Source organism: Indicator indicator, chromosome 10 (assembly GCF_027791375.1).
Source record: "Indicator indicator isolate 239-I01 chromosome 10, UM_Iind_1.1, whole genome shotgun sequence".
Lineage (NCBI taxonomy): Eukaryota > Metazoa > Chordata > Aves > Piciformes > Indicatoridae > Indicator > Indicator indicator.
In genome coordinates, this window is record NC_072019.1 from 19,507,928 (window position 1) to 19,519,247 (window position 11,320).

Here is an 11,320-nt window from a genome sequence, read left to right on the forward strand (position 1 = left end):
TGTGCCCAAAAAAGTATTATTGACAACAATACCTAAAATAGCAAAATATTAGAAATGTTTTTTAAGGCTTGGGGCTGCTAACAGAGTTTTTTAGTAAGCAACTTTAATTACGAAGTTCTAAGTCACCAAATAAGTTTCAATTAAAAGGTTCCAATTAGTTTAGCACCTCTAAATGTTTTATTTAGATGACAATGTGCTGTTTCTCTAACTTACTAATGCTTTTAATGCATCTTAATTTCTATAGCATGCTGTCTGTGCATTCAGGCACTGGTTTTGTACTCAAAACTATTCTAGTTGGAAAAATTAATGTCAACAATTATTTGCTACTTGTATGCATTAATAGTTCATTCGAAAGTGACCTACAATGTAGCACTTCAAAGAAGCAGCTGTGTTGAACCTCAGCTGTAGAGATACTCTGGAACTCTTGGAAAAATTTAACTCTTTAAAATGCAAATACTCCCAATTGTTGGAGTAAACACTTGATACACGACCATGCTATTACTGCAACACTACAAGAGAATAATTCTTTTTCCTCCCAAGAGCTACTAGAGTCTGGTGTATCTTCATTATCTAAATACTGCTGTGTTTACTATTGCTGGTGCATCTTCCTCATTCTAGACGTCTGTGATGAATGTGTGTGAAGCGTGCCTAACTCATTGTGTGGAGCCCATAAATTACAGTGACTAGGAAGTAAATTTGTGTCCTTTTAGTATTTATATTAAAATTATAAGTATGTCTCCATTTAATATATGGAAAGAGTAACCTATATATTCTAGGGAATTAAGCTCTCCACACCAGCATAAAGCGTTAGCTGTGCACTCGATCTGTGATGGTGGGCACCGGTAAAGCCCTGCTCTGGCAGCCGGGGAGAGCAGGCGGCCCGGCGGCTGAGGGAGGGGCTCATGAAACCGAGGACCCCGAAGCCTGCACCGGCAAATGAAAGTAGTAACGCTTTGCTTTTCCACTTGCGCCGTCACACAACACCGGTGAGCAGACACCTCCGCCAGCGCGCGCCCTGCTCGCCTCACGATGAGCCCCAGGGCAGCCGCCACAGCCCCGCCCCGGCAGCGTACGGCGCCTTCCCGCCCACCGCGGAGGACGACGGCGGCGGCCCGGTCACGTCACAGACTGGTGGCAGCGCCATGGCGGCGGTGCGGGACGTCGAAATCGACCCCGAAGGAACTTTCAAATACATCCTGGTGCGCCTGCAGCGCCCGGGTGGCGGGGAGCAGCGGGACATAGTCCGCGGCACCAAGGCGGCCGAGTTCCACAGTGCGTGACGGGCCGTGGGAGCGGGGCTGCGGGAGCGACCGTTGCCGGCCCCCGTCGATAGCTTCTCCTTCAGGGGCGGGACGGGGCGGCCGATTCCCCCGGGAAACTGAGGCGGAGGGGAGCCCCCGGGCAGCGGGGACTGGTGCTTAGAAGCGCGTTTTGTACTCCCTTTATAGGTGCCACATGCAAATACGACAAGTGGGCCAGTATCTCTGTCGCATGTCATTTCCAAACTTGATAAAGCTCATCTAGGAGAATGAGGTGTGCTAACCGAGCAAACTGGGCGGACTGGAAAGCTGGGGAGAGACGTTTTGTAAGGAGTGTAGCGTTAGGATGAAGAAGAACGGTTTCCAACTGAGAGAGGGTGGGTTTAGATTGACTATTAAGAAGAAAATATTTACGGTGAGGGTGGTGAGGCACTGCAACATGTTGCCTAGAGAACCTGTGGATGCCCTATCCCTGGAACTGTTTAAGGCCAGGTTGGCTAGGGCTTTGAACAACCTGATCTAGTGGAAGGTGTAAGTGCCCATTCCGTGGGGGTTTGGAACTAAATGATCTTTAAGGTCCCTTCCAATCCAAACCATTCTATGATTCGAAGTAAAAAAACTGAAACAGATAACCTTAATGACAGCCTTGCTATGTCTGTCAAGAGACACCTACTTCCCTTGCAGCTGAAAGGAAAATGAATGGACAATACCTGAATTTGGTGCCTAGTATGTATTCTAATGTCTGTAACCATTTTTCTTGAGCAGATCACATATTTGAAAAACTAAATCCTGAGATGGAAAAGCTGGGATATGAGTGCAAGTGCCTTGGAGGAGGGAAAATTGATCATAATAGCAAAGACAAGAAAATTAGGGTATTTGGGCTCTCTACAGTAAGTGCATCTCATATGTCCCTTCAGTTTCTTTTGTCTCTGTTTTGGGGTTTTTGTTTTGTAGTATGGTGGTCCTTGGCAATTTGAATCACAGTGCAAATATTAACTGGAAAACTTGTCTGGCTTACTTATGAGATAGATTAAAAAAACAGTAGTTCTAAGATCAGGAGTCCAAAAAAAATTGGATAACTTAATGCTGATTTTATTCCATGTTAAGTGGTAATTGAGACTAAAATCAGAGGTTAGCATCTCTTGACTCAGAATCTGTTCTTGCTGCCAGAGCCCATTTGTAGATGTAGGGTCCTGTTCCAGCTATATCGTGATCTTTATTTGCCAGTAAAAATGTTGGTTGGTATTGACCAGCTAAATTGTGAATGTTCTATGTGTATATTGAGTGAGAGGAGTAGATCCAGTTCAAGTGTGGTGATTTTTTTATTGAAGGTGTAGTCTCACAAATGCATTTTGTGGAAATAAAAGTATCTTCCATGAACAGAGAATATTTTTTGTTACTTGTTACTGTTACGGTTAAATTCAGTTTCGTTGTGAAAGACTCAGTAAGGAGTAATGATTTCTTGAATTTAGGGGATATGCTGTAGTCAGTTTCGGGTGTTGCCCTGTGTTGAAGCATAGCTGCTTCTGTAGTAACAGTGGAAACAAATATTCTAGGCTTCTAATGTAGTCAAGAAGAAAAATTTCAGTTAATTTTTTTACACAAAGTGATGGTTACTTCAACTGAAGCTTACTTTAGAAGAGCAATGAAGGCTGGGCCTTGAGTGTGTTAAGCTTTTTTAAGCATTAGTGCTGCTGTTGTTCCAAAGTGACTCTTGCCACCTGGAATCATACAAAAAAACCTCCAAAACTCTTTAAGATTTGTATGGGGTGAGAAGGCAGTGTATTTTTCTTATTCTACTAAATTCTTGGGATTGTAGGTCCTCATCATAACTCTATGTTTAGATAAGGCTGGACACCTGTATTATTAATTCAGCTGTCAATGTAGCATTAGAGGCAGCAGACAACTTTTGCTCTTGTAATTCAATGTGTGTGGACAATACTTTTTCCTCTGCTTTTGCTACCTTGCTGTTTACAGATGGACACTGTGTAAAAGCAAAAGTTTTATTACCATGAAACCTGGAGGTTCAGAAGACCTCAGTAGCAGGCCAGAAATTAGTATATTGATTACACTGGTTTAATGCTTCTCTTCACTTGTAGATTTATTATCAGACAGAACTACTACTACTTCAGTGTGTTAAGAAAACCAGAAATGCCTTCTTTTGAGGTAAATGCTGTGCTATTTGCAAAGCCAGATGGTCCTCAAAGTAGTTACCAAGGCAAGAGTGTTTTAACAGACAGTATAAACCTGCAATATTTCTGACATAACTATCTGGTGTTTTTCAAAAGTTTGCATTTTATAATGCATCAGTATTTTTAACCTGTGCAGTTTAAATGCTGGTTTACTTAAGTGGTCCCTCTTGAGGATGAATAAGTCAGGAATAACAGTACATGTTGTGTTTAATAATGCAATCTAGAGCACTTTTTTCAGTCTGCCAAGTTAAGTTCCATGTGAAATATTCCTAGGGGAAAAAAGTAATCTGTAAATCACAGGTTTTTTTGTCAATTAACTGCACTGTTGTGCAGTGAAAGGTTTTTTTTTCACAAGGAAAAACTTGCATGTAGTTGTGAACTGAGAAATTAAGATAACTCCAGTCATATAAAAGAATGCAAAGGCACAACTCCAGGCTCCTCTACCACAGCTGTCTTAAATTTCAGTGAAAGAGTAACACTGTGATCAGTGATTTAAATGAGTTTAAAAACCACATGGGTCATCTGACATGGCCTTAGTTCAAGGGTGCAAGTATTTTAAATGGTGCTATTACCAGCAAATGCAAAATTGCAAATAAATCATGCAGACTCATTTCTGGGATACTACTCAAATGTTTACACATGTGGTAGCTTATTCCCTTTTCCTTCACCTGAGCCAGTGTGTGCTCGTACATTAAGGTGGGTAACATGCAATGTCTGTGGTTTAAAAGAACATTCAATATTTTACAAGAAGCTTTCTGCTGGAGAAACCATGTGAAAAATGCATCCTCTGTTACCTGAGATTGCTTGACTCAGTTTCATTTATTTTCTACAACTCAGGCTGGGGAAGGAATTGGAGAAACAGGAAAAATAAAACATGATACTGCAAGAATAACTCTAATAGAACCTGTGTTGGATTTTTAAGTGAATTGCTTGGCAGAATCAAATTGTAACGGGATAATTTGCGTCAACAAGAATTGAATGGTTCTGTGGACTGACTTTCTGTACATGTCTAATGAGCACTTGTTCTTTCCTGCAGGGCTATGGAAAAGCAGATCACTCTGTGACTGTGGAGATACTGAAGAAAGCGTACACAGATTATGAAATTACTTGGTCAGATGACAAGAAATAAATCAGCTACTTATGAACACAACAAGTTCAAACCTGGTAACTGTGTGAGCTCTACTGTGATAAATTAAACTGAATGTGTCTATGTGTGCTACCATAAATGTGGAGTAACTGGACTCTGCTGTAATTTGCAATACAGTTGGTAACCCCCAGGTCATTTTCAGGTTTTTTTTTTGTGCAGAATCTGAAGTTCTAAGCATTTTTTTTCTCTCCTTTTGATATGCTATCTAATTAAACACACTCATATCTTACCTTCAGGTTGTTTTCATCCAGTCCTGTACTGGTGTACTGTGTACTATAGGATACACCAGGATTTTGCCATCAGCTTAAATACCACAGGCTCAAACCTGTTCCCTCATCATTTGACTGTACTGCTTTTGGTTTCCTTTATTGCTATTTTGGCTTTTCAGCTTTCCTATCTATGTTTAGAGATACTGGGAGGGAGGGGAAGATTGACTGTTACAGATATTCATCAAGGATCTAAATGTTCCATTTACTCCATGAATTTGAAAATTCAGTCATGTTCCACACAAGTAACGATGAAGATCTCTTGTGTTCTGTAGGACTCTTCCCCAGAGCAGACTGATTTCAATGTCAAATTCTGTTCATTTTGATTCCCCCGTACTACTTTAATTCACTGTGAGGATAATGATGCTTTCCCCCTTTTTTTATAGCAACAATTATCTTAGTTAACTACCTCCCAGACAGACCCAGTACACCTAGACAGTGTCTGAATTAATTTAGAGGACCTGCTTCATCTCATTGTTGTGGAATGTTGCTCTTCATTCATTGTGAAACTATTTGCTACATTTGTCACTGGTTTGTTTCCTGCCAGCCTTCTCCTGAATGTTGTTTTGGATTTCAAGATTGGTACCATTTGTTCTTATGCTTACATTGCTGACTTGCAGTCTTCAAGATGTATTTATATATAAAATCTGTTCTCTTTCCCATGACTTCTATGGCACTTACCTACCAGTATCTGGTGCTATATAGTGGCTTTTACTTTTCAGTGTGCCTGTGACTCTTAAAGTACACAGTGTAAAATTTAAGAGGCTTTAGTCCAGTTTCTACCTATTGTAACTGCCTTACTACACTAATAATCCATCTTACATCACCCTTTTGTGTCTGCTTTGATTGCCTAGGCAGAGAAGGATTTCCTTTTCTCATCCTCGGATCATTCAGTCTATTCCTTATTAGAATCCATCTCAGTAATCAGGGAGCAGGTCTTGAACCTGCTGCTGCAGGTCTCTTCATTGGTACCTGCTTCCCCTCATGCCACTTGGAATTTCCCCTCCAGCATTGCATTTGCTGTTGGTGCTTCTCTTTATACTCTTGTGCAATGATCATCTGGCTCCACCACTTCAAATGCTATAACATTGATGGCAGGTTTAAGTTTTATTTTCTTAAGAAGGGCTAGATTTCAGAACCTGATTCAATGGCTTATGTACTGAGTAACCAAGAAGAGCACAGAAGTTGATAATTGGGAAACTGGGCACTTCCCACTTTGGTTTTCCGCATGGGTTTTTCCCCCTACGCTTAAGTAAAATAACAGTAAGGGATACCAATTAACTGGTGCCAGTATACAAAACTGATATAGCCTCATTTCCCAAAACTAGAAAATAGTGTTTAAAGGGAAGTCAACAGTTAAGATAGTGCCAGTTAAAACAAGAAGCTTTTTAATTTGGTTTCCTGAGATGTTTAATGACTAATTTTAAAGTTTCTCTCCACAATGCTTACAGGAAAGACATAGTTTAAACAGGATTTCTTAATGTGATGACTTTCAGAAAGTGAGGGGAGAGAAGGGATGATGAGTTGGAATGAGCTGATAAATGGAGTTACCACCCAATCTCTGTGTGGGTTGTTTTTTTTTTTTTATGTACAAGAAATTGGGCCTGATATAAAGATTTATTGTTATTAAAAAATACTTTGAGGTTCTTCCCAATTCTGTTGCTTTTCTAGTGGAGTGTCATTTGAGGAAACGCTGATTTCCATGTCTATTAAGTATTATGTGAAAGCACTACAAGTGAATGAAACATTTTTATTCCAGACCATAAAGAGAAGCAGGAAACTCATCACTAGGGTGGTGGTGATTTGGCAGGTAGAGAAAGCCTTAATGTAGATTAGGGAAACTAATCTACATTATTGATGCTGAAAACACCCACAGAACAACCAGCCTACAAACTTAAATGTTGAATTCTGCTTCCTCTCAGCATTTATCTGCTGTATTTTAAGAACAGATCTCATCTGGAATTCTGAAAATCCCAGCCCTAACTTTATTGATTTCACCTGAGAAAAATATCCCATTTCAGATAAAGGAACAAGACCTACCCAGTCTGCTCCTATGTTTGCACAAAAACAGATCTACCTTTGAGCAGTCCAAGAATAAAATGAAGATGCAGAGCAAAGGAATAGTATATTAAACTCATGACAGTGAGTTTGATTGTAGAATATTTTCAAGATGAAGCATTAGGGTAGAAGATAAGTGTTTTCTTTACTCATTAAAAAATACATGAGATCCTTGTTCTTAACTATATTCATTATCATAGTGTTAAGTTTTGTTACTGCAGGTACGGCCCTCTGAAACAGCGCTACAACCCTAGAGCTGCAGAAGCTATTCAGTTGCTGTGTGCAAACCATCGTTTGTCTTACCATTAAGGTTTGAAAAATGGCAAATGGCTGTCATTTTCATAGACTCAGAATAGTAAGGGTTAGAAGGGACCTCTGGAGATCTAGACCAACCCTCCTACTAATGCAGGTACACCTAGATCTATCCCCAGTTCTGTTTAAAACCTTCCACACTTTAAATGAACATTAACATCCAATTTTACTCTTTCCAGCTTTCCAGTTTTGACAAGGAAAAAACGTCAACAATAGTTTATTGATCTGTCAAAGCTAAAACTTCCTTTTGTTCCACAATCTATAGTCAGCAGTTGTCTATCATCACTAAGTGTCAGAGCTGATGCAGAAAAATTCCAAAGCACAATCACAGCCCTGGCATACCTGCCTGATTTTTCCCTTACCCTCCTAGAAAACAGCAAGTTAAATAGTTTCCAAAGCATCTCCTAAAATAGTGTACTTAAAGTTGGTTTTGGAACAACAGTAGTTAAGACTCTTCTGTTAAGTACAGGAAATCCTCTATGATTCTATCCTAATAGGAGCATGGTTAAAATAGGAGTCTTGCAGTTGATTTTCACAGCCTTCAGTGACGGGAACTTTACGCAACAAAGTGATTTGGATCGCTGCTGTACTTAAGTGTCTTTCCATCCCATCAGACTATTGTCCTTTCTCCCCTCCACTGATTATCGCTGCATCCTCTTCACTGCAGTCCTTTACTGTCTTTACTTTTCTATTTCTGTGAAGGCATGCAGTGAATGACCGCTGCAGTGATGATGAGCAGTTGTACCTGTTAAGAGTGTTGTCTGCTTTTTGTCCAGTTTAACAGAAAACACACATTTAATTTTTGTGTGTGTGAATTACGGCATCACAGACTGAAAGGGATTAGAGGGGACCTCTGGAGATCTAATCCAATCCACCTACCAGAGCAGGTTCACCTAGAGCAGGTTGCACAGTAAGGTGTCCAGGTGGGTTTTGAATGACTCCAGAGACAGAGACTTCACCAGCTCTCTGGGCAGCTCGTTCCACTGCACCACCCTCAAAGTAAAAAAGTTCCTCTTCATGTTTAGATGGAACTTCCTATGTTCAAGTTTGTCCATTAACTCTAGTCCTGCCACTGGATACCACTGAAAAAAGACTGGCCTCATCCTCCTGACACCCACCCTTCAAGTATTTACAAGCATTGGTAAGATCCCCCCAGTCTTCTGTTGGCTAAAAAAGCCCTAGGTCCTCAGCCCTTTTTCATGAGAGATGTTCTAGTCCCCTGACCACCTTTGTAGCCTTTTGTTGTACCCTCTTAAGCATCTCCCTGTCCTTGAATCAGGGAGCCCAGAAATGGATACAGTACTCCAGATGAGGCCTCATCAGGGCATAGTAAACAGGGGAGGATAACCTCCTTTAACCTGCTTGCTTGTTGGTGATATTGAGCACTTGGGAGCAGGTTTTGAAGTTCTTTGGGTTTGTTTGCATTTTTGGAAATATAATTTCTTGAGCAACATCACTATCTTCAGCCTAGAACACAAGAGTGACTGGTCCACAGGTGTTTCTCAACACTTGCTGAGCTGTCCAACTGCTGGTAAGATTGAAAAGGTGTGAGCATTCAGAAGTACTCCCAGCAAGTTTTGAAAATGGGTCACAGTGTGTGAGTAGCTAATTTCTGGAAAAATCTTGCTAAAAAGCCATATAGCGATCTAATTAGCAGCCTGCTATAATCATGCACTGTATCTCCCTTCCCTGTTGCTTTTGCTTGAACTTTATTTCCATTCAACTACACTTTCACGGTATCTAGAGTTTAGTTCTGTCATCCCCTGGTTTCTTGGGCTACACTTGTATGTTTATTTGGAATTTCTCTAATGCACAATCTTCTATCAACTCAGCTTCTGAAACAAATTGATTTCTAAAATAATTTTGGCTTTTCCCAATTACTTGATAAAATTGTGAGTGATAGCTCAAAATCTGAATGTGCACATTAACAGACCACACCAGTATGTCCTGATACACTTTTTCCATGTTACAGATGGAAACACTACAAACATCTGTGAGATGGTGAGCAGAACAGAATGCAGTTATCACATCCCCCTCTGGTGGCAGAGCAGCACAGCACACAAGCATGTTTCCAGTCCAGTCTGGAATCTGCTGCTGCAATTAAACTGGATGTGACCTGGGAGCCCAAACCTTGGGGACTTCTTCCTGCACTCTCTTAGGGTGCCAAAGAATGAGAGAGTGGGACAGGGGACAGCAACTTGCTGCATTTTTAAATTCATATAAATAACAATTAATTGGCATAAACAGGTGATGGTTTAGGCAAAAAGCCTTTTTTTTTTAATGGAAAAACAGAATCAAGGAGTCTTCCTAGTCAGATGTCAGGATTTGTCAAATGTTTCAATAGCAAGCATTCTTAATCTGTCAAACCAGAGTAACTCAGCAGAGGAAAACGCAGAGATAAGAGGATTATAACATTTTAAGGTATTTTTGAAGGACCAGTGGTTTTAACTGGAACCTTTAAAGGCCATTTCTAGAATACATCGCTGCAGTCCTTTATCAATTGTTTTAACCATGCTGGTCCTAAACACATTTCTTTCTTCAACAAACTTCTCAAAGAGGTAGATACCTCCACCAACCCCAAAGTAATGCACTTTGCTTGCCAAATACACACAGCCATTTGTATCCAGGAGCTGAGCCAGCGTGTCATGCAAAGCACTGTAGTAGTCAGGATTATAGATGGTCTCAGATGTGAGGATTATATCATACTTGGAAAAGGGTTTGTTGCTGCTTAACAGAAGCTGGGTGACTGCAGACCACTCTCCAGAAAAGAATCTGCATTTGGTGAGCATATCAGGTAAGCACTCTGCTACCTTGGGCCTCTTTGAAGGGGGCTTGCTGTTTTCATTGTCATCTCCATGGCACTCATTTATACAATTAGCCACTATGTTAGGCAAGGTTATTTTGTCAATCACTGTGCTGTTGTAGTCCTGAAAATGGACTTTTTCAGCTTTACCCCTTAAAGCGACAATTCCCAGCAGCCCAGCCCCACAGCCAAGATCCAATATGGTCTTGCCAGAAAACCGTACTTCAGCCTCAGAAAGGTAGTCCATGAGATCAAAGGTGCATTCCCAGATTTTCAGTCCTCCTTCATAGACTCCTGGGATGAGATCAGAATGAGAAGAAACACTTTTAGACACGATGCCTTCTTCATCAGCACCATTCAAACACATCATTTCTACTACAGACATCTTCACATAATACAGCCCAGATGCAGTTTCCAGGACTTTATCTTCCAAGAGTTTGTTAAGATCTTCAGGAATATCATGCTCCTTGGCAGCCTTAAAGCAGAACTTTGATGTCTCATCTTGATGGTTACCAGTGGCAGTTTGCTTGCTCTTCTCTGTGGATGCCTGCTTGTGTTTCGGAGAGCACAGCTCTGTCTCATCATGAGTGTCTGCTTCATTGTTCTCGTTTTCATCAATAAAAAAATTAAATCGAAAATCCATTCTCAGGAATAACAGTAGGGGGGGAAAAAAAGTCACCTTAATTTTTTACAGCCAGAACCACTCATCTATCAGCTAAAATCACACCTTTCTTAGGTTTCACTCGGGGGAATTCCCTTTCGGGTAGACTATCAGATGTTATGCCAACGAGTCAGGTGAATTACTCCTGGAAAATAAGCAAATAGTTTTACATATCATTAACCTGCCAAGTATTAGCACAAACAGATTGTAGCACTCTAATTTTAATTTAAAAGTCCTCAAGCAAACACCTAACAAATTTATGAAAGGACGAGTGTTAAAGTGTGACTACATTCCTCATGTAAACCGGATATATGCAGGGAAACGAGGACAGCTACACATTCCGGTAAACTCACATTTCAGACGCCCAGTGATGTAAACTCAACGCGCCTAGAGGCTGCTAAAGCCCAGCTTTCCCTCCCCTGGACCTCGGCTGAAGCACGGAGACCAGGCACGGGGATCCAGTCCCGATTTACCCCTCCCGGCTATGCCCGTACCGACCCACAGCAGCCCTGCTTCACCGCACGCAGCAGCTCCTTCCGCTTCCTGCCGCAGGGGCTGCTGGGATAGCGGAGGTGAATTTTTCCCGCCACTGCCCATCGCTGAGGTGAGCGGAGTTGGCGCC

The 11,320-nt window shown here is 41.1% G+C and overlaps 2 protein-coding genes across 2 annotated transcripts; one reads left to right on the plus strand and one right to left on the minus strand.

Moving 5' to 3' along the window:
• Nucleotides 1-1,136: 1,136 nt before the first annotated feature.
• LOC128969561 (14 kDa phosphohistidine phosphatase-like) lies at nt 1,137-4,686 on the plus strand. Its single transcript, XM_054384434.1, has 3 exons — nt 1,137-1,272; nt 2,025-2,149; nt 4,488-4,686. Exons 1-3 carry the CDS (start codon nt 1,143-1,145, stop codon nt 4,578-4,580), a joined length of 348 nt encoding a protein of 115 aa, XP_054240409.1. The 5' UTR covers nt 1,137-1,142; the 3' UTR covers nt 4,581-4,686.
• A 4,992-nt stretch (nt 4,687-9,678) lies between these two features.
• On the minus strand, nt 9,679-10,680 carry METTL18 (methyltransferase like 18). The gene has a single exon (XM_054384471.1). The coding sequence runs from the start codon at nt 10,678-10,680 to the stop codon at nt 9,679-9,681; it is 1,002 nt and encodes a 333-aa protein (XP_054240446.1).
• Nucleotides 10,681-11,320: the final 640 nt, after the last annotated feature.

What these genes read in the sequence shown, in the direction of transcription:
- LOC128969561 (XM_054384434.1), top strand. Translation starts at nt 1,143, where the DNA reads ATGGCGGCGGTGCGGGACGTCGAAATCGACCCCGAAGGAACTTTCAAA. An exon ending in CAAGGCGGCCGAGTTCCACA is followed by an intron (nt 1,273 to 2,024) that starts GTGCGTGACGGG and finishes TTTCTTGAGCAG; the next exon opens with ATCACATATTTGAAAAACTA. An exon ending in GGGTATTTGGGCTCTCTACA is followed by an intron (nt 2,150 to 4,487) that starts GTAAGTGCATCT and finishes TCTTTCCTGCAG; the next exon opens with GGCTATGGAAAAGCAGATCA.
- METTL18 (XM_054384471.1), bottom strand. Translation starts at nt 10,680, where the DNA reads ATGGATTTTCGATTTAATTTTTTTATTGATGAAAACGAGAACAATGAA.